Below are 21,849 nucleotides of genomic sequence, written 5' to 3' on the forward strand. Positions count from 1 at the left end.
AGGTCGGGGCTGCTGCAGGAGGAGAGCTCCCTGCGTGGAGACGCCTGTGGCAGTCGCTGGCCAGCTCAATAAATCCTCGCTTGCTGCTTAAGACCTAATTGGAGTCGGTGGTCTTACTCTCGTGAATGTTGGCCCATAACAAAAGCAATTGAGAGCATTATGTTTTTGCAAGACCTCATCTAGTGCTTTGATTCTAGGTGGCTTTAATAATAACTGCTAACATTTATAGGGTGCTTATTCTACACTAGATACTCTGCTAAACGCTAAATACTTCACATGCATTATTCTATTTAATCCTCACAACAATCCTAAAAGGTACAATATCTTACAGATAAGAAAAAACTGGGACTTAGTAACTTGTCTGAGGTTACATAGTAATTGCACAATAGGATTCCAAACTGACTTCAGAGCTCACATTATTAAAGTGTTACACCATATTTATTTTGTAATCTCAACACTAATGCAGATGAAAGTTTACTGTGTCTTTAGAATATTTATTTAATATCAATCAATAAATACAAAGACAAAAATTGTTACAAAACCCATAATTTTTATCTCAATATGCAACATAATTCACATTATTACACACCTTTAAACAGAAAAACTTTTAGCACACAAACACCTTGGAAAGAATTATAATCTGATACAATACTTTTCATAACTATTCTGGGCAAAATATATTTATTATTTTCTGTCCAAATTTTTACTAAAAAGACAGTAATTTCAAATAGAACATTATCATTTTATAGTACATTACATTGAGAAATCAAAAACAGTCATTGAATAAGTGTTTACTACATCCCAGGCATTATGTATATCTTTACACTTAAGAAATGGATATTAAACAATCTTGCAATAAATAGGGAAGGAAAACTGCTTCGAGTTTGTGCCAAATAAAAACTAAATTTGAGAATTTTGTATTAAGATGAGAGGCATTTATACTGGTACTAGAGGCCTAATGCACGAAATTCGTGCAAGGGCGACAAGGGCCTTGTCGCCCTCCCACCACCGCACTGTGGCTGGGGGTCTCTGCTGTGGCCCTGCCCACCACCACGGTGGCTTTGTCTGGAAGGAAGGACCTTCGGAAGGACATCCGATCTAAGTAGCATATTACCCTTTTATTATAGATTTTCTTCTAATAAAAAGCCAGTGTGCCCCAGCCTGACATTTATTTTACAAAGTGTTTTGGGCACTGATTCTCAAAGTTGGCTGAATACTGGAATCACATAGAAAGCTTGAAAAATACTGATACCTATACTATATACCACCTATTTTCAACCGGTATGCCATAAGAACTTTTAAAACATGCAATATATGACTATTTAGTCAGGGGCACTGACCTCTCTTCCCTTAGGTTGTCAAATGAAAAAACAACAGCCAACACAGCAATAGCTGTCCAGTGTGACTGAATCAGAATTATACCCTTCTTTTTGTCAGATTGGTAAAAATATAATAAGATTTTTCGGTGTGCCACAGAATATTATAATTAGTTTATGTGTGCCATGAGATGAAAAAGGTTGAAAATTGCTGCTATATACCATCCCTCAAAATTTGGATTTGTTATAAGGTAGGGCCTAAGAATATATTATTAAAAGCTCTCCAGGTGATTCTAATATGTAACAGTTTGAAAAATACAAAATACTAGCTTAGAGAACTGTCTCGTAATCAAAGAGGTCAGTCTTCAGCTGAAGGACTCCCCATGACTTGATTTTTGGGGGGTGGGTGTATTGTTATTTTTAAGTATCTGTTAGGTGTATCTCCCTTAATTAGAAAATAAATACTTTAAGGGAAGAGGTTTTATGTTATTCATCATTGTCTCTCCATACCTAAAATAATGAAAGGCTCATAGTAGTTGCTAAATAAATATCTTATGAATGAATACATGATTGTCTTACATATTTACTGAAAAAAATGAATGACTGAAGCAGTTAGGATACATTTTTAAGGCAAACCAAAGTCTATATATACACATTTTAAAAACACATACATATATAAATAGATCAAAAGTAAAAACAATGAGTGCAATATTTAGCAGTTGAGAATTCATTGAGTTTTCAAATATTCTTCACATTCTTAACTTAAAAACAAAAGTAACCTTACACAACTAATTCTTTAAGCTAATATTCATATGTACACATGCTGAGTTTTCTTTTGAAAACAGAATTAGAGATTAATTTTACTGAACATGTCAGTTTTAAAATTCAAGTAAATATAATTTTAGTACACACGATGATAGCTTTTCCAGATAGTTCTATAAAAAAACAAAGATTGATTTCTATTAAAATATCTGGTATCATCTATTATTATTTTCTCTCAGTTGGGATCCACTAGTTTTTTAGCAATTTCACATTGATAAAAACTATTTTGGCACTTCCTTGTACAATGTGCTTTGTTTAGGAAAAAACTAAATAATAAACAGACTTCCTTTTTAAAAAGTAGCTGGATTCTTAGATATGGCTTTATTTACTTAAGTTTCACAAGTATTATATAATTTGTAATTCAGTTACTATCTCATACTACGAAACTTTGGTTTCCTTAAAATTAGCATTGGTTGCTTGATTGTAGGTTTATCACCAAAAAGTGCTGCTTCACTTTCCGTGGTTGGAAATCTTTTCTGATATATCTGTGGATATTCCTTCTGAAACTTAAAAATGACATAAGGACTTAGAGAGTTATTTAACATTATTATTCTAGCTGAAGCCAGTATATATTTTAAATTAATTCTGTGCCTTTCTCAAAGATGTAGAGTGGAACCTCATTTCTCAAACTTAATTCAGTCAAGGTTCCAGAAGCCTATTTGAGAAGTGATTTGTTTGAAAATGGAATCATTTTTTTCCATTAGAAATAATGTAAATTGAATTAATCCATCCCAGACCCCCAATTGATTCCGTTTTAACCTTTCTTATATACAGTACATGTCTAAGTCTAAAGTACTGTTAATCTAGAAATAAAAACTTCTTTTCTTATACTTATGGAACCACACCTACTAGCCTTAAAGGAATTTGTTATATACCACTGCCTCTAAAATGCTATCACCTGCTAACTGCTTTTCCTTTATCCAATCAACAACAGTTTTTCTACCTATTCATTTGCTTGTGGTTGTTGTTTTGTGAACACTTTCACACCCTTAGCAACATTAGCACTCTTGATGGCCACTTTATGTTTTAAAATTGTGCTAATCATCATCACAACAAAAGCATTCTCTCCTTTGTTGCCTGAGAGACACTTTTTGTCATGCTGAGTTGTCAGCATGAAAGGGCTGTCAGGCAAAAACTGAAGTTTTGGTTGACAATTGAGACAGTTTTCCTGTGTACAACTTGGTCCAGAACCCAACTGTTGGAGATGGGAAACATTCAAGAAACAAGGTTTGACTGTATTACAGAGATGAATACCTTTCAACTTATCCTTGTTCTCCCTCTGCTTTCTCATATATAAAAGGTACACTGTAAGATTTCTTAAGATTTCAGTATTAACTTTCTAGGATTCTCTTCTGCTAAATCTCCCTCTAATCTCCAGATCTTCTTCCTTCCCACTGATAAAGCCTATGAAGGTCACAGGTGTCTATTATATTTCAGAGACTTGAAATTGAACTTATCAGAATCATGTGGCTACTGGTTCTTGATGTAGAGCTAAAAATTCTAAATGATAATGATGAGTCACTAAAAGTTATGTAATATAATCCAAATTTTGTAATTGTTTTACCATCCTAATCCAAACTATAATCATACAGAACACTAGCAGTAAAGGAGTGTAACTGTTATTATTATTATTAAAATTTAAGAGCAAAGAGTAAAACCAGGCAGGTAGTCATATGCAGCTTACATATCCAATATTAAAAAAATATTAAAATGAGAAATTAAATGCTAAGTATTATTAAGTAATAATCAGCAACAGCATTTTAAAAATTATTTACATGATTGAGAACTTGCTCATCCTCTTACCTGTTTTAGTTTTTTCCTTTTCTCCTTTAAAGGCAAACTCTTGCTTTTAATAATATTCTCCAAAAGTTCTGCAATTGCATCTTGAGAGGTAGAAACTTTTTGTTCATCAAACTCCTGAGCACTAATCTGCATACAGTATGAATATGTTGGCAAAGGCGCAATCAGTCCATCTCCAGGATTTTTAATCTGTAGTGAACAAAATGATACAGTCTATTAATTCTGGTCATGTTCCTATTTGATGAAGTGTTCTTTTGATGGCTTTTAGTACCTATTATTTTGCCACCAAACATTCAACACTTTAAGGTTTAAATTTCAGCTCCATTACCAACCTACCAGCTTTGATTAAGTATTTTAACTTTTCTTGGTGTGTGAAGTGTCCCCTGATTACATGAAATAATATATAAAAAGTGTTTAGCACACAAGAAGTATTAAATAAAAGTAGCTATCATCATTATAACTATTAATCATGGATTTTATTATTTTAACTACAAAACATTAACTGAAGTGGTATTTTAATGCATCTTAAAACATGAATATTTGACACAGTAACAGTTAAAAGTACTCTTCTACTGTTTTTGAGGTGCAATGACATGGGTTGAGCCCATAACATCCTGTTGGAAAAAAAAAAAAAAAAAAAAAAGAAAGTATAGGGGATAGTTGTAATTGTAAGCAGGGCAATGTTAGAATGGTATGTATGGGAAGAAACATGAATATATGTGCTGGGTAGCCAAAGACTGAATGTGTAGACATCTGTTGTTTTTGGCTGCTCAGTACGTCTTCTCTCCTCCTTGTAAACAGTTCCTCCCCATTGTACACTCACAATCCTGATCTTTTTGAAGAACAAGGTCCTCTCTCCAAGCTACTCACTCTCAATCACCCAAAGGTTATGCATTTAGATATCCTAGATTGGGCCAGAGTCCATACTAAGAACTTTTCAAATTAGAGATGGAGGATTGCTCTTTTTTCCTTTGGATTGCAAACATAAGTTTGTAACTCAAGAGCTTTAATCAGCCATATTCCCATCATGTTGAAGGGCCATTTGTCAAATACAGGACCAAAATGGAAATAAGAAACAAAAGGATGAAAAGAGAGTCCTATTGCTATTTGATTCCCCAGATTCTGTCTACAGTCCTGACTTTTAGAGGTTATTAATGTGAGCTGATAAAGTGTTCCATTCTGACTAGGCTAGTTTGAGATGAGTTTGCCACTTGCAACTGACTTAATGCAGAGAATATTTTTGTTTGTTTCAAACTATAAGAGAATATTTCTTTGAAAAACCAGAAGTAGAAGTAATTCGTATAAGAAGTGGGCTTAGGAACCAAGTTATAGAGGCAAAGGAAGGGCCCTTGGAGCTTAGAAGTGTGGAAGGTAAAGGTGAGGCACCTAGGGGGGATGGGAGGGGTTGGAGGAAGGGAGAGGCGCAGGGTATGCACCTGGGAAGGAGAGCACCTAATGCAGATAATTTTGACTTATATAATACATACAAGGCCCCTTCTTAAGTAGTCAAGATGTTTCTCCACTGCAGCCTGTAAGTAAGAGGGTACTTGAAGAATTTCCTGATGATGATCCATTAAGAAAGAAACTAATCTTGCAGCAAGCAGCTCATCAAGATCCACTTCTTCGGCACAGCATAGCACACATCGAGAAAACGTGTGTATCATCTAAAAACATATTAAGAGATGTGAATTTAAAAACCTAAGTTTTTCTATGCTATAATAACAGTAATTTCTGGGTAGCACATGATAAGCAGGCTTCAGATTAAAAATGAGAAAAATAATTTTATTAGAAAGGTAAGAATGTCTATTCTTCTTTTTAAAGTATTTGTTATGTATTTCCTTAATATTACTCCATTATGAAAGGCTTAACTTTTAACTTTGTTACAATTTTGTCAGCAAAGACCATAGGTCCCATTAATACCATATAGATATGTTGCTTAAAGACTATTAGAGAGCAACGACTTATTACATTAATCTCACAAAAACACAAACCAGGAGACTATAATAATAAAAGTGTAATATGCTAATTAGACCAGATGACCTTCCAGATGAAGCCTGGGCTGTGAGGGAAGCCCGGGACCTGGAGGGGAGCCCGGATTCTGGGTGCCAGAGGGAAGCCGGTGCCAACAGCTGGGGGAACTGGAGGGGAGCCCGGATCCTGGGTGCCAGAGGGAAGCCTACTCTTGCACAAATTTCATGCATCAGGCCTCTAATATAACATATAAATGTTAATGGTTACAAAGAGTCTTCAAATTCTGGAATACATTTTATATTTCAGAGCTCATTTACTTATTCATAGCCATATAATCCACTAGCTTATATAAGTCACACACACTCATACCTCATTCTAAAATAATTACAATATCAGAATTCTGTTTTAAGTATTTTTCACATAATATATGATGAGCATACTGAATTGAAATACTTTTGGTTTTATTCCTGCATATCAGGCAGGTTTCCTATCTCCCTCCAAAGCTTAGTACTCAGTGTTTTTTCCTTCTTTCTCAGCTTTGTAGAGCTCATTTACTCTCATAGCTTCAACTACTACCTCTTCCAAAACTCTGCCTTCTGCCCTGAACTTTCTTCACCAGACTCACATTTCCAACATTCTGTTAGATAAATTTCACTCAGATGTCCCATAACCTTGCACTCAAAAAGTGTAAAAACAAAATTATCTCCTTCCTACTCATGTCTCTCAAATTATTTTCACAAAATACCTTCTTTCAAAAGGTGGTGCTACAATTACTCAAGAATAATTCTTCCTCCTTATATTAGGTCTATCATTGTAAAAGAACTGTCCCTAATGAGTGGAAAAATAGAGATTAGCTCCAAATTCCTTGGTAAAAAAACCTCTTGTAAATTGAAACTCCATTGTGAGGAGAGTTAGCTCTGGAGAGGAGAGGAGAGGGGAGGGGAAGAGGGAAGAGAGGGGAGGGGAGGGGAAGAGAGGGGAGGGGAGGACAAGGGAAGGGAAGGGAAGGAAAGGGAAGGGGAGGGAAGGGAAGGGACAAGACGAGACGAGACTACATTCAAGCGTTCATACTGCAATCAATATCTGCACATAAATACCTCTGCTCTCATCCTCATATAGAACCTGAGATGGCTACATAGTAGTCTCTTTCAACTCCTTGACCACAATGATGTGCCATTCTAATTCACATAATTCATCAAATACAGCTTACCACAATCTCTGAAACATTTAGATTTACTATACATGCATTTCCATTAACTTTCTGCTTCAGAGTTAGTACCCTTAAGCTTCCAACAATACCTACATCTCCTTTTCCTTCCCACCAAACAGAATTGACACAAGGCAATATAATATGGTCCGACTATGAAGTGATATAGGATGAGTGAAGAGGCAAAATTCTCAGACTAAAGATCAAGATGTTAAAGTATAACAGACTGGGCACAAAGGATTAATATGTCAACATTTTATTTCTAGGAAATGTTAGACTTTTAAGAGCATTTCTAACCTAAGAAACTAGGATGTCAAGACCATGACAACACTCAAGTAGTACTTTTAGATGGTTTGGTTTCCTTTTTTTGTTTTGTTTTGTTTATGAACCAGGGCTTATTCTTTCCTTAAGAAATCAACTTACCAGTGATCTTGTACCCATTGCATCATGAAGTTGGGGCATATCAACATTTTGACTCATCCGAGAAATCATGCGCATCAGAAGTTGAAGCTTTCTACGATTTGGTGGGGGAAGTAACAAGCAACATAACTGTAGTGCATTGATGGCAACCCTCTCTAAATGAGGTTGCAGCAAACCTAGAAAGCAAAGTCCCCAACCCCGAAAAAAATAATCAATAACATTAGTTGCTTTCATACTATTAGCATATGGAGTTAAAGAAATTAAAATAATATTTCTATATTTCATTTCTTTTAACTAGACTTAAAGAAAGTAAAATAATATTTCTATATTTCATTTCTTTTAACTAGAAATTTCCACATTCCTCAAAAGCATGATTAAGATTCTCATTAATTTCTTCATAACTTATTTGAGTATTAACATCCTATAGTTATTACAACTAAAATGAATCAGAATAAGTGAAATTGAAAAAAAGGAAGTAAGTGCTTTAGGTAAGTAGAATAAATCTTGGTTATATCATGACAAGTCTTTTACAGTAAGAAACTTTCCTTTTGGAGGGAGAAAAAAGCAATTTCAGAGAAGAAAAGCCAGGCAAGCAAAAATAGTTAGTAAACACTAATAGTTAATATTACGTGCAATGAAAGCATCAACCTTACTTTGTGTGCCAGTCAATATAGAAGAGGCTGAAGGTAAAGAATTTCCTGAAAGTTCTATTGTACTTTTGCAGAGTCTTTTATTGATTGTGGCACTAAACTCTCCGTGTTCACCTTCCATAGCTGTTTGCACACTTGTGCTGCCTTGTCCAAGATTTGGTTTCATGATAATTTCAGCCACTGGCATATTGATATAACTATTCCTCTTCGTACTACTTCTTAAAAGTAAACTCTGAGATCTACAAAGCTGTCTTGACTTGCTTTTCCCATTATATAACTCCTCTTGGTCTTGAACAGTCATAGTAGAGGTTCTCTTAAAACCAACACAGAGTGGCTTTTGAATACTTTCCTCTGAATGAAGATTCATTATGGATTCCTGTTTGATCTCAGACTCTAAAAATTGTTTATTATTTTGTCCTTCTATATTCAGAATAGATTGATGGATGACACTGGAGACCTCTTTACATGAACTCCCTGGCAAATCTATAATTCCTTCTAAAGAATAGCACCTTGGTTTGATGTTAGAGGATAAAGCATGCATACTACTTAAGCCTATTAAACTATGACAGCTTCCTCCTATTATGTCATTAGCACTGGCTCTTCTGTTTTTTAAATCAACTAGCTGCACTTTCTTAACACATTTTTCTTGAAATCCGTGATCGCTTATCTGCAGTCTCTCAGTAGTATTTGATTCTTCTTTGTTTTTGTCTTTGCGAAGCAGACTGAGAAGAAGACACTCAGTTGATTTGAAGGAATTCAAACTGTTTAAGTGAAGGATTTTTGAAGACTGTAGATCATCTTGGATTTTATGTATCCCACTGGGTCTATCTGAAACTGTGATGTAGCCACAAACAACTACCAGGAAATGAAACAAAAATTAAGATGCAGCTGTATGACAGTGGACAAAAATAAAACAAAAACAACAGTAAAGTTAAAAAAATAAAGCATCACTATAGTACATATTGTTAGTATAATACAAATAGCAGTTGCTGAATTCAGAAGCCACTTAAACAGGACACATGCAACATTCAGTTACAAAGTGCAAGACTGACTAGAGGTTTTCAATTTGTGATACCAATAACTAAAATTTATTTCAACAACTGAATTAAACGGATTGAGTCAAATACATTAAAATATCTGCTCACAGTCTAAAAGTATTAAAAAGCTCTTAATTATAACTAACATATAGTATATAATAAAAATATGTATTTGGTCTTTGTTTCTGGTTCTTGGCAGAGAGCTCCTAAAATCCTTGGAATTTCTGGAGTGAAAGGAATCTTCTGTTATTCATAATAAGCCTATTAGAGCAATCTGAGTTTATGCTAATGAGGGGACTTAGGGCTGGCCTTGTTTAGAAGGTTGGAATCCTCAGCCCTAACTCAGACCTCCCTGAAGGGGTTGGAGAAGTAATGTAATCACCAACAACCAATGAATGAATTAATCAATCATGCCTATGTAATGAAACCTCAGTTAAAACTCTGAAACAATAAGTTTAAGGAAGCTTACGGGTTGGTGAGCACATGGATGTGCTTAGGAGGGTGGCACTCCTGGAGAGGGCATGGAAGCTTTGCACAGCCCATAACTTACCCTATGTCTCTCCTTCCATTTGGCTCTTTCAGACTTGCATCCTTTATAACACACGGTAATCATTAAGTAAAGCACTTCCCAGAGCTCTGAGTCCCTGTAGTGAATTATTCAACCTGGGGGTTTCATGCTAACTCCTGAATTGGTAGTTAGCCAGAGGTGGGGAGGGGTGGAGAGTGAGTAAACCTGAGGACCTCATTTGCAGATAGTGCCTGAAGTTAGAGCAGCCTTGTGGAACTCAGCCCTTAATCTGTGGAGTCTGCACTAACAATGGGTAGTCTGCATCAGACTTTTTCTTTAACTTGTAGGGTCTTGGCTAGTATCAAAAATAAATTGAATTGTAGGACACCTGATTGATGTGGAGAATTGGTGTTGGATTGATATATATAAATTATTGGAAAACAACACAACAGCAATCAGAATATTACTGAATTTAAAAATATGTTATAGCTTGCTGCCTTCATATTTACCTATACTATATTTTTTTGATATTTTAAATTATGGGAGACTTGAAAACTTTAATGAAATAAATTTAAACAAGTAAAATCCATACATACCCAAAATGTTCACAAATAATTCATAATATTCAAAGGTAAGTAGAGGTTCAGGGAGATCTAGAAAATAATCTGCAATTGTTCTAAATACATCTCGTTCAAATCCAACGTAGGTTGGATTATTCATGTCATTACTTCTTGGCCCTAAGAAGTAAAAGGCAAAAAAATATACGTGCTATTTATAAACAGATTTTTAAATATAAAATATGAAATCTGTGTTTCATGAAGGAACTATGTTTAACAACAAATTCTGTCACAGTTCAAACATTTAAAGGGTTGTGCACACCTCATTCCTTCTCATCATCTTTTCAGCAGAAGTCACTGCAATTACTACCATTTTTTAAATATCTATAAGCCCGAAAAACTGCATATAAAGCAAAATTTGAAATATATATTAAAAGCATTAGGGACGTTTATTTTAATGGAATTTTACCACAATTCATTTTAAAAAGCAAAGAATATTTGGATAATACAAATAATTCCTACAAATTGTCTTTGCAAATTTACATCTTCATGAATAAATTTTGCCTGATTTTATTTGCGTTACACTTATTAATCTGTGCAGTCATTCAATGTCTGGTAAGTTAATGCTCAAGAAAAAATATTAATTTTCATTAAAATGTTCTATTATTTTATGTTAACGATTATTCATTTATTTCAGCCTTTTGTATTCAGCATGTCTCTATCGAAATAAACCTACGTTTCTATGAAAATTGAAACTTTTGGTTTTTTTGCGGCCCACATAAACTTAAGCCTTGTTTATTTGGCCCATGTTAGCCTTTGAGTTTGACATGCTTGCCTTAGCTTAGAGCAATGTAAAGTGAGAGCAGCACCCAGGACCTTGAGGTCCAACATTTCAAGTGTGGTCCATGGACTATATAATGGAAATCATCCAATGTGCCTATTAAAAATAAAAACTCCTCTATACAGATGAGAATCTATGGAGGGGGAGCTTGGAATTTCTGACTTAGAAATGTTTGTTTCTGCTTTACTAATCTAGTAGTTTCTAAACACTGATCTGGGCTTGCCCTAAGGATCTGGAGGCATAGTTAAAAAAAAAAAAAAAAAAAGATTCCTGAGAGATTAAATCTTCCCTAATAATTGAGAGTCAGCGTGCTATATTTCAAGTTAAAATCCTTCTATTCCTAAATCCAAATGATTTCTTATTTCTGTTTCTAAACTTTTGTATGGCTCCACATGTGTGCGTACACACACTAAAAAAAGGATTAAAGAAAACAAATCATATATTACACACACATTTAATAGCAGAGGCTAATATGGGTTTTATGTAGAGCAAAATAAACTTTTTTCTAAGGAGGATGTAAGAAATATTCTTAATATGTAGAATAAAAAATTAATAATCAATAGAAATTTTCTAAGATGAAACATTTTACTGGAATTAAAACTATATAATTTATAGTTATAGAATCTATGCATTAGAATACTTTTCTAAGCCTAGGTTTTCTTTCTAGAAAAAAAAATGTAATAGTATACTGACCACTAATTCTTATATGTGACAGGATAACTGTGGGGGATTAAATAACAAGTAAAAGTCTTAATACTTGGCTACATATACTCTCATTAAAGTGGAATTCAGTAAATTACATTTTTGGTATTATTTAGGTATAACATGGACTGGGAAGAAAGGGAAGACACAAATCTCTCAAGATGGGGCATCAGAGAAATACCTGCAAGTATGCTTATCTGACCTGCAAACCATGAGCCAAGGTATGAGAGTGGAGGGCAGTGAGGTAGGGGGAAGGTAGAAAGAAAAACTCAAAAATTTTAAGATTATGACCAAGATCTTTACCTCGATTTAATAAATAAAATCTTTCTATAATATACATTATTTACTTCATTGTTCTGTTATTTTGTCATATTGACACCCAGTGGACAACAAGGGAATATATACTTATATTGAACATTAGTAAAATAGTAATTTTATAAAGACTAGAAAAATACCTTTGTAACAAAATATTACAATATAACTTAACTTTTGGTGATTTAGACTCACACACCTCTGTAAATTTTTCAAATTGCTCTTGAAAGCAATTAGGTTTTTGTACCTGATTGGAATCTTAAATTATAAAAATCAGTTATCACTGATCACTGTGAAAAAAGCTTGATGACAATGTTAAAAAATAATTTGCTGATTAGTAACAGATTTTTTTTTCACAAAAGTCTCATTAGTATATCCCGGCAATTTTCAACCCTTTTCATCTACACATAAACTAATCATTAAAATTCTGCGGCACACCATAAAATATATTTTTTGCCGATCTCACAAAAAATATAGGTATACTTTTGATTGACTTACAAAATAATAATTACCCATCCTTTTTGCTCCAAAGTAACTTTTAAAAAATTTAAGTGCCTATACTTGTATATAAGAATTTCTGATACCAAGAATTAACCAATCAGACACAACCTTATTATCAGATGTGCCCAATAAGATACAACACTACTACATGATCTATATATTTACAGTTCAAGAGAGGGCATTCACACCAAATAGCTATTCCTGTGTTGACTATTATCATTTTTTTATTTGACAGTTTAAGGGAAAAGAGGTCAGTGCCTCTGACTAAATAGTCACGTATTGCATGTTTTAAAAATTCTTGCAACACACCTGTTGACTATCCCTGGTATATCCTATAGAGTAGACGCTTGTTCATGGAACATCTGAATGTTATAGCTGTGTACAATGGCAAGGGGTTTGAAGTGGATTTAATGAGACTTCATTTCTGATTGAAACTTTCCATTTATAGCTGCTTTACTTACAAGTTGCTATTTGAACTCTGGTTCTTACTGAGACAACTGATGTAGATTATACCAAAAAATCATTTGAGATCTTCTAGCCTATGATTTTATGATTTATGAAAATTGAACTATAAATTATGGGCTTGAATTATAAAGTCATCATCTGCAAAAAAAAAATTAAGGGCTCTATAACATACTCCACATGGACAGAAATGTAACCAGTTCTACTAGATTTTCATTTAAACATCAAAATAAATTATATACTTTAATTTTATCAGAAATTTAATACATTATTTAAAAATATTTCTCTGTTCTTATTAAACACTATCAATATAAAACATATATACATATTGTTTAACTTACAATTTGCTAGACACTTCATGGCAGATAATACCCAATGAGGAAGATCATCTACACATAAAAAAATTATGAACATTGTTTAGTAATTCACAACGTTTTTGATAGTATATTTAAAACTTAATACTTACCCCCAAATCAAGGATTAATTATTTTATGGGAGGTGGTTAGGAATAAATTAACATTAATCTCTACCCATTATCACCATCTTTACTTTATCCTCATCTCTGTTCTGACTATAGCTATATTACATTAATATTACTGACTGGAGAGAGACCTATAATTGAAACAAGGTATATTTGAATATTAGTGTGCTTTCACAGTGAGGCCTGCTTCAAATCTTTGCATTATCACTAATTGAAATATGCTGCATAAAATCCAGCAGTTTTTTGATACAAACATAAAAACCATACAAACACTTGACTTCAAAAGTTTATAGTTATAAAGAATAGAAAGCTTGGATGAGAGCATATACAGTTATTTTACAGTTATTTTGGACCACTGGAATGGTCCAAAGCCAAATGCATATGTAACATAACTCTTAAGTTTTGACATTTACTATTTGTTCCTACAATTAAAACCTCAAAGTTCTTGCATACAAAAAGAAACTCAAAGTAATACATTTCAATTAATTCTATAAATAGCAATTGATTATTAAAAAATTACTCAAGCCCTGGCTGGATGGCTCAGTTGATTGGAATGCCATCCTGTGCACCAGAAGGTCACAGGTTCGATTCCCGATAAGGGCACATATCTAAGTTTGGGGTTTGATCCCCCATCGGGGTGCATATGGGAGGCAACTGACAGATGTTTCTCTCTCCTTCTCCTTTCCTCTCTCTCAAAAATCAATAAACATATCTTCCCATGAGGATGAAAAATAAAAAAGACAACATTTTGAGTGCATTTACTGATATACTTTTTGTAATATTTTCTAATGTATCTGCCTTGAATTATTTCCGATTTTCCTATCTTATATCTGAAATCAATACATTATATAAATGTATATAATAATATAAAAAACATATACATAATACAAAGCCAGTGCTCTTTAGAGTACTGGTGTTGAGAGGTTGGGCTTATTTTATTGTGTTACTTCAGTTTTGCATATGTCTTGACCCCTTTAAATTTATATGCTCATGTAAGCTCCAGGAAGGCATGGCCATTCCCTCTTGTTCATCACTAAATCTTGGGGACAATGCCTGGCACATTATAGGTCTTCAATAAAATGTGACTAATCAATGGTTTTAATTATATTTGTATTAGAGGCCAGGTGCACTGATTCGTGCACCGGTGGGGTCCCTCGCCTGGCCTATATCCTCTCACAATCCAGGACCCCTTGGGGATGTCAGAGAGCCAGTTTCGGCCCCATCCCCGCAGGTCTGATCCAGAAGGGAGGGAGCCTGATCCCCACAGGCCTGATCCAGACAGGAGGGAGCCCAAGCCTGTGCGTTGAGCGTCTGTCCCCTGATGGTCAGTGCTCGTCATAGTGACAGATTAACGGGTTGTTTGGTCGCTTAGGCTTTTATATAGATAGATACCTTTTTTTGGATGTTTAACCATGCCATTAAAAAAAAAAATCATGAATCTATCCTAAGAGCTAAAATAATATAATATGATATTGACTTAAAAAATATTCCACTGTGATTGCTAAAGCACCCATGATAAAGCAATAGTGTCCCTGATGCTCTTTCAATTAAACTATTCTGCCTTCTACACTGTGGTCTCTGTGCACCCCCACAATAGCTATCACCTTTGTTTGCAAGTTTAAAAAGAGTCCAACTTCTTTTATTGATACAAACCTGATTTGTCTTGTAGTACAACTACTCCATGTTTACTTGTATTGGTCATGTTGTACATTATATATTGAGGAATCACTTGTTTTGGGTTTATGACTTCTTCTAGGGATGACACCCCTAAAATGGTTTGAAGGCTAAAGAGAAGAAAGAACACAAACATTTTTCCTCCATAAAATAAGTACAATAGAATATAAATATGAAAGGGTTTGGCAAACAAATAAAGCCCTCAGCGTATACTGTTTTTGTTTTTCCTGAAACCAAACTTCGAAGGCTTATATTTAGTATCTAATTTTAAAGATATTTATTTTTATAATTTTTAAGGATTCCAATATAGATTCCAATATACAGCTACAATTTAAAAAACAACACTACACCAAATCATACTGAAAACTTTCTATTTCTACTATCCTAGAATTATAGCAAAAACACTAAGAAACACATATACAGGTTAAGTTCTAAGCTTTGAGAATTAAACTGCTCTTTTGCTTTAGCATATGAGGATGAAAAAAGAAAAATTAAAATTCTAAATATCTGTGGAACTTGGTTTGTTTTAGCTTACTAGTTCAGAATAATGTATCTCCAAACTTCTTCAATATCTTTCTGACTTATTTCTCTATTATCAACTGAGTTTTCTTGATCTTCATTGATTATTTCACAGTTCATGTTCTCAGTATTTTCCTGAAAAGAGAATTACTTTGGGTTAATATGTTATGCTCAAATTAAGGATATTTTGAACTGACCCCACTCCATGTGGATCTCTGAGGTAAGTGTAACCTGATGAAATAATGTAACATAAAGCTTTTGGTTTTGCAGTTCGGCAAATCACACTCAAATAAATTTAAAATAAAACACACTTAAATCATATAATTACTATTTCAAGTATGTCTCACTACCACTTTTTATTACTGTTTCTATGAGTTCCATACATTTTTAAAGTATAATGAAAGTGAAGAGTGTCATATACTGGCTACAAATATTTAAAAAAATCATTTACTTTTAATGATTCTATTATTAAGCACATAGTAGTTATATTTAAACTAGTGATTAGTAAAAAAGATGTTTTACCTGAGAGAATTGTAATCCATGCTTTTTAGGAGTTCTACGAGATAAGTTTCGTAATTTAAAAATACTGTCTTTATCTTTGGAAAAGTTCTCTATGCTGTTTTTTCTCAATTCTGGATGCCTCCGTGGAAGAGTTTTAAGTGGAGAATTTGCAGGAAATCTGATTAAAGAATAATATGCAATTAAATAATGTAGATCAGAAACAAACTTACTGCTTGTTTATCTTAAAAATTGCATAAAAAACTGATTTACATTATCAAGGAATGAAAAGTCTACATAGATTTTCCCATTAAACCTTTAAAGTTACTTTAATAGTTTCCTGCTTTCTTTAGTACACTGGCTATTTTAAATTTATTTCTGTGTAATTCAAGGTTATTATTAAATCAATTATGTTGGGGAGGTATCATTTACATATAAAATAGTTTAGAATGTTACATTTTCTAATATTTTCCCCAAGTTATCTAATTTGTATATATTTTCTGCTCTAATTTCCAGAAGTTGGTCTCTGTTACTTTTTTTTTTAATGTTTTTATTAATTTTAGAGAGCGAGGGAGAGATAGAAACATCAATGAGAAAGAAACATTGATTGGCTGCCTCATGCACACTCCCTACTAGGGATTGTGCCCAAAACCTAGGCATGTGACCCCACTGGGAATTGAACTGGGGACCTTTTGGCTCATGGGTTGACACTCAACCACACCAACCAGGCCACTTTATTATTATATAGCTTTTTCCTTTTATTTTAATATAAATATTTCAAATATACAAAAGCATATATACAGAAAATAATATAAAACATCTATGTATGTAACCATCAACCAATGCAATTAACATTTAACCAAATATTTCATTATGTGTGTTTTTTTTAATCCTCACTTGAGGATATTTTTTCCATTGCTTTTCAGAGAGAGTAGAAGGTAGAAGGGATGGAGGGAGAGGGAAAAGGAGAGAGAAACATGACCTGAGACGTGACTGGTTGCGTCCCTAACAGGGGCAGGGAGCGAACCTGAAGTCCAGGTACTTGCCATTGATGGGAATCAAATGCACAACCTTTTGGTGCATGGGCCCACGCTCTAAACATTGAAAAACACCAGCCAGGGCATCTTTTTTTTTTTTTTAATGAAAGAAATTATTTGCTTATTCTAGTTTTCTCTTCCTAAGGGAAATCATTAACCTATAGTTAGCATATTTCTTTCTTGTTCATGTTTTTATACTTTTAATAAACATACAAAAACAGTATATGGTTTGGTATTTTTTTCACTCAGTGGTATCTTTTATCATACATTTAATTTATGCATAAGTTTTTAAGTCACCTTAAAAGTTCTTTCTTATTCCTTCATCCTAAAATATTTTCTTATATTATCTCATAAGAGTTGTATTTTCATATATAGTTATTTAATTCATATATGTTATGCCAATTTCTCATATATGTATGGGTTTGTATTCTCAGTTAATTGTTTTAATTTAGGCCCAGATACCAGGTTAAGGCAATTCTTCCCTCCTTGTTCTTCAAAATTGCCTTGGACCTTTACATTATTAAGTAAATTTTAGAATCTGCTTATCAAATTCAACATAAACAATTATATAGCTAGAGGTCTTGAATAAAAATGCACTGAATTTATCAATTTATGAAAAAGCGACTGTATACTAAGTCTTCTCATTCATGAAGAGGATATCCTTCTCCATTTATTATCTTCAATTTTATAATTTCCCCAGGAAGGTCTTATACATTTTTAGAAAACTTTATTATGTACTTTATAGTTGCTATTGTAAAATACTAAGGCAGAGGGTCTAGTTCAGGGGTCCTCAAGTTACGGCCCGCGGGCCACATGCAAATACAAATATTGTATTTGTTCCCGTTTTGTTTTTTTACTTCAAAATAAGATATGTGCAGTGTGCATAGGAATTTGTTCATAGTTTTTTTTTAAACTATAGTCCGGCCCTCCAGCGGTCTGAGGGACAGTGAACTGGCCCCCTGTTTAAAAGTTTGAGGACCCCTGGTCTAGTTGAAGAGTTATGTAGAATTCCAGTTAAGAGAGAATAATGGTCTAACCAAAAGAACATTCTTAGTGGAGAGAAAAGTGGACAGAACAGAGAACTATTGAGGCAGCACAACAGAAATCGCTTTATAATTAAATCATATTTAAAGGGGAGAAGGAGGGAGTCAAGGTATCTAAAGGGAAGACAGTGCCATTCTTTCGATGATAGTGATTTTCTATTTGCTATATTTGAAGTGCCTAATAGGCAAAAAAAAAAAAGTGGCTAAAATTCAGGAGAGATATTTTGGCTGGAGTTTTGCAAGTCTTAAGAAAAGCAGGTGAAGGCATAGCATAAGATTACTTAGGGAGAGAGGTGGAGAAAAGTCTAGGACCTTGCAAACCAGTAACAACTAAAGGATGAGCAGCAGCCAAGGAGCCCACCAAGGTGACTAAGGAGTCCTTAAGAGAGGAAAGATTTCTAGGGTGTTATACAAAATGAACTGTTCATATAGCCCTTACTGCAGTTTATTTGTACGGCATAAGTCATCTTTGATAACATAGACAAGAATCCATTTCTAAGATATTTCATTTGAAAAGTACCAATTCTGCAGAGGAAAAAAAACATGGATATTAGAATCCAAAGACCTACTTTAAGGGAAATATAACAAAGAATACTGGGTGCATGAGAGAAAAAGCAATTATGTGCCTGAGAGACTCAGCAAGGCTCCATGGAAAAGGCTACAATAGAGCTGACATGAGAAATGTATTTAGTAGTTTGATAAGTGGGTACAGTGTTTCAAGGTGGAAGAACATATTCAGACAGAGGTAACATGATTTGTTAGAGCACAGTCTCAGCTTCCGCATCTATAAAAAGGAGCTAATACCTACCCTTCTTAACTATTACAGTGACAAATAAGAAAACATGTAAGTCATAAAGCAGGGTCTCTGATACACAATAAACACGTAATTATTCTCTTTAATCAGTGGTATATTTCTTCTGTTATTTATTAATAAAGTTTGCTAATATTTATCTTATCACATGAATTCTTAAATTATATAAGATCATGGTACTTGAAGACAAGGATCTGTGACAATTTGTCTTGTAATTCTTAAATCTATGAAATTAAAGGTTAATAATGCTCTGTCCTTAAAATGTTATAGAGCTTTCAGAAGTGCTAATATCTCACTTTCCTCCCAATTCCCTATTTTATTATATATACTATCTAACATTTCAAAAGTTTGAATTGTGCAGCTATTAACTTTAACTTCTCTAAATGGTCTTAATCAGACTAAGCGCAGTTTCTCTACAGAAAAGCTGCTGTTTTAGTAAAAGTGTACTAGAAGTGGAGTTAAACTTTAAGTAATTCAGTTTTCCAGTTATTTCTTTATTCAGTACCTGAATAGCTGACCGTTGTCATAAAGATTTTCTGATCCCCATCTCCCTTTGATATCTTCAATTACATGATTCTTAAGAAATTTTCTCAATAATTGGATAGTCTGTTGCCTTGTTACTTCGGGACCAAAATTATTATTATTTCTTAATAGGTCATAAAGCCAATCCACTGCTTCTCCTGCTGTGAAACAATTGCCATATTTTTTAAAGTGTTGCCTGTGTTTTCTTAGAGGCATTCCTGCTCGAAAAGATGTCGTAACTTCATTCCACTGCAAAAGAAGTAAAATATTTTTAAAAAATTAACAAAAATGAAATCTCTTACTGATTTAAAATAAATTAGACAAAGGAAATTCTTTCATTTACATCCGATTACATCATAAAATTTCATAAAGAAATCATTCACCTTATTGGTACTACAGAAAATGTGATATCTCATACAGATTTATTTTAATTAATTCTACTGTTGTGATAATATTTTCATGTAAGTTTTTTGAATAAAAGCACTTCATTGGCTGGTTGGCTTATTTAGGAAACCTAGGAATAATAAAGAGCTGCAATGAACCTATCCTTTAGTCCTCTAAAAAGAGGAAGTATTTATTCCTGTGGTTTAAAAAAAAAACCACCTCAATTAATACTACTAATACGGTGGTAGCATTTGTGCCGGACGCTATGCTTTACATTAATCATTTCACTTCAATTCTTGCAATTCTATGAACATTATTATTCCAGTTTTAGATGAGAAGCACAGAGAGATTTGATAATTTGAGGAATGTCACACAACTCAGTGATGAACCCAGGTATTCTAACCCAGGTTTGATGGACTCAAGCACCTGAGCTTGTAACTACTAGGCTGGCCACAAACGAAACTCATGGCAGGCAGTAGTTTCACTGGTGAAACACCTTTAATATTAAAATAGCTTATATATTTATTATAGTATCTCTTGTGTGAAGATTCCAATATTGTACATGGAACAGATGGGGTGAATTAAGTAAATTTTAAGTCCATTGTGTATTTAATGACACTGTGATATATCTACAGTTTTAAAAGGCACATTTTCCAAATGGCCCTCAAATCACCCAAAGTTTTAGGTTTGTGGAGCATGAACGTGGTGGTGGGGTAGACTAAACATCCACTTTTTATCTGAACAATCTTACAGAGGTCAAGAAATCTTATTTGTAAGCCTGGCCTAGCCACTGCTGGCTGTGTGATCACGGATCTAACCTATGCGGCCCCAACATCACCAGGCAAAATCTCACCACCGCTGAAAACACAAGGTCCGCATTCCTTCCTTCCCACACCTCCACATTTCACTAACTTATTCAGCAAACATCATGAGCTGCAACCGATCCTCTGGATACGTTGTTTCTTATTCTACATATCGTAACACACTTCCACATGCATGTCCTCTCCAGAGTCATCATAGGGTGGACATGCATTATCAGTACCACATTTTACCTGGAAACCGAGGCTCCAGAAGTCAGGCGACTCCCCTAAGGTCACAGAACCAGGGCGCGGGCACACACCCGGCGATGCCCCAGCAGTGTTCCGGATGGAACCTCAAATATGCCGGGCGTATTAGTTTTGACAGGGTCAGCTGCTACCTACTGGCATTCGGCTGGTCCGTCTGCATTAAATTCTACAGAGCCCGCCACACGAACGAACCTGCCAGGTTCGGGCCGGCCCCCGGTCTGACCCCGCAAAGCAGCGGAACTCATAGGAATTCTTCTCGGAGCCCGTGGATGCAGGAAACCAGGCGTGGGGGGCGGCTGCCCAGGCAGGAGCCCTAACAAGGCGGGAGTAGGATGCGCCTTTGCGGGGTGCTCGCAGCAACCGAGGGGGACAGACTTGCCCCGCGGCGGTTCCGCGATCACCCTTAATGCTGTTTCCATCTCCCTCCAGCGCACCCAGCGGCTCTGGGCGCCCTCCCTCCGCCCAGGTAAAACTACCAACCCTCTCCCGTAAAGATGGTGACGGCCATCACGCCGGCGGGCTCTGCTTACCAGCTTGGTGGCCCGATAAGGCCCCGGAGGCACACTCCGATTCTCCATGCTTCCCCCTCCGGGCCGGAGGTCCGTCAGCGCGGGGCGCGGTGCATGGCGGTGGAAGGTGACACTACGGCCGGGTCCAGCCGACTCTGTGGCCAGGCTTTCCGCCGGCCGCGCCGCCGATTTGAATAA

The 21,849-nt window shown here is 34.8% G+C and overlaps 1 protein-coding gene across 3 annotated transcripts; it reads right to left on the bottom strand.

Annotated features, from left to right (window-relative positions):
• Window positions 1-530: 530 nt before the first annotated feature.
• On the bottom strand, window positions 531-21,827 carry DEPDC1 (DEP domain containing 1). Of its 3 annotated transcripts, XM_005861197.2 has the most exons (12): window positions 21,673-21,827; window positions 19,675-19,940; window positions 16,303-16,459; window positions 15,797-15,915; window positions 15,241-15,371; window positions 13,448-13,495; window positions 10,328-10,468; window positions 8,190-9,041; window positions 7,540-7,712; window positions 5,426-5,602; window positions 3,942-4,127; window positions 2,372-2,644 (listed from the first exon to the last, which is right to left on the bottom strand). In XM_005861197.2, exons 1-12 carry the CDS (start codon window positions 21,718-21,720, stop codon window positions 2,507-2,509), a joined length of 2,436 nt encoding a protein of 811 aa, XP_005861259.1. In that variant the 5' UTR covers window positions 21,721-21,827; the 3' UTR covers window positions 2,372-2,506. The 3 variants fall into 3 exon arrangements, with proteins under 3 accessions (XP_014391057.1, XP_005861260.1, XP_005861259.1); XM_014535571.1 differs by lacking the exon at window positions 5,426-5,602 and having other exon boundaries at window positions 531-2,644; XM_005861198.2 differs by lacking the exon at window positions 8,190-9,041 and having other exon boundaries at window positions 531-2,644; window positions 21,673-21,820.
• Between the last annotated feature and the right edge of the window lie 22 nt (window positions 21,828-21,849).

This window comes from Myotis brandtii, unplaced genomic scaffold (genome assembly GCF_000412655.1).
Source record: "Myotis brandtii unplaced genomic scaffold, ASM41265v1 scaffold1458, whole genome shotgun sequence".
NCBI lineage: Eukaryota > Metazoa > Chordata > Mammalia > Chiroptera > Vespertilionidae > Myotis > Myotis brandtii.

What these genes read in the sequence shown, in the direction of transcription:
- DEPDC1 (XM_005861197.2), bottom strand. Translation starts at nt 21,720, where the DNA reads ATGGAGAATCGGAGTGTGCCTCCGGGGCCTTATCGGGCCACCAAGCTG. An exon ending in AGATACATTATTCTGAACTA is followed by an intron (nt 15,372 to 15,796) that starts GTAAGCTAAAAC and finishes TCTTCTCTTTAG; the next exon opens with CCTTCAAACCATTTTAGGGG. An exon ending in ACTACTTAAGAAGGGGCCTT is followed by an intron (nt 4,128 to 5,425) that starts GTATGTATTATA and finishes TGTTCACTACAG; the next exon opens with ATTAAAAATCCTGGAGATGG.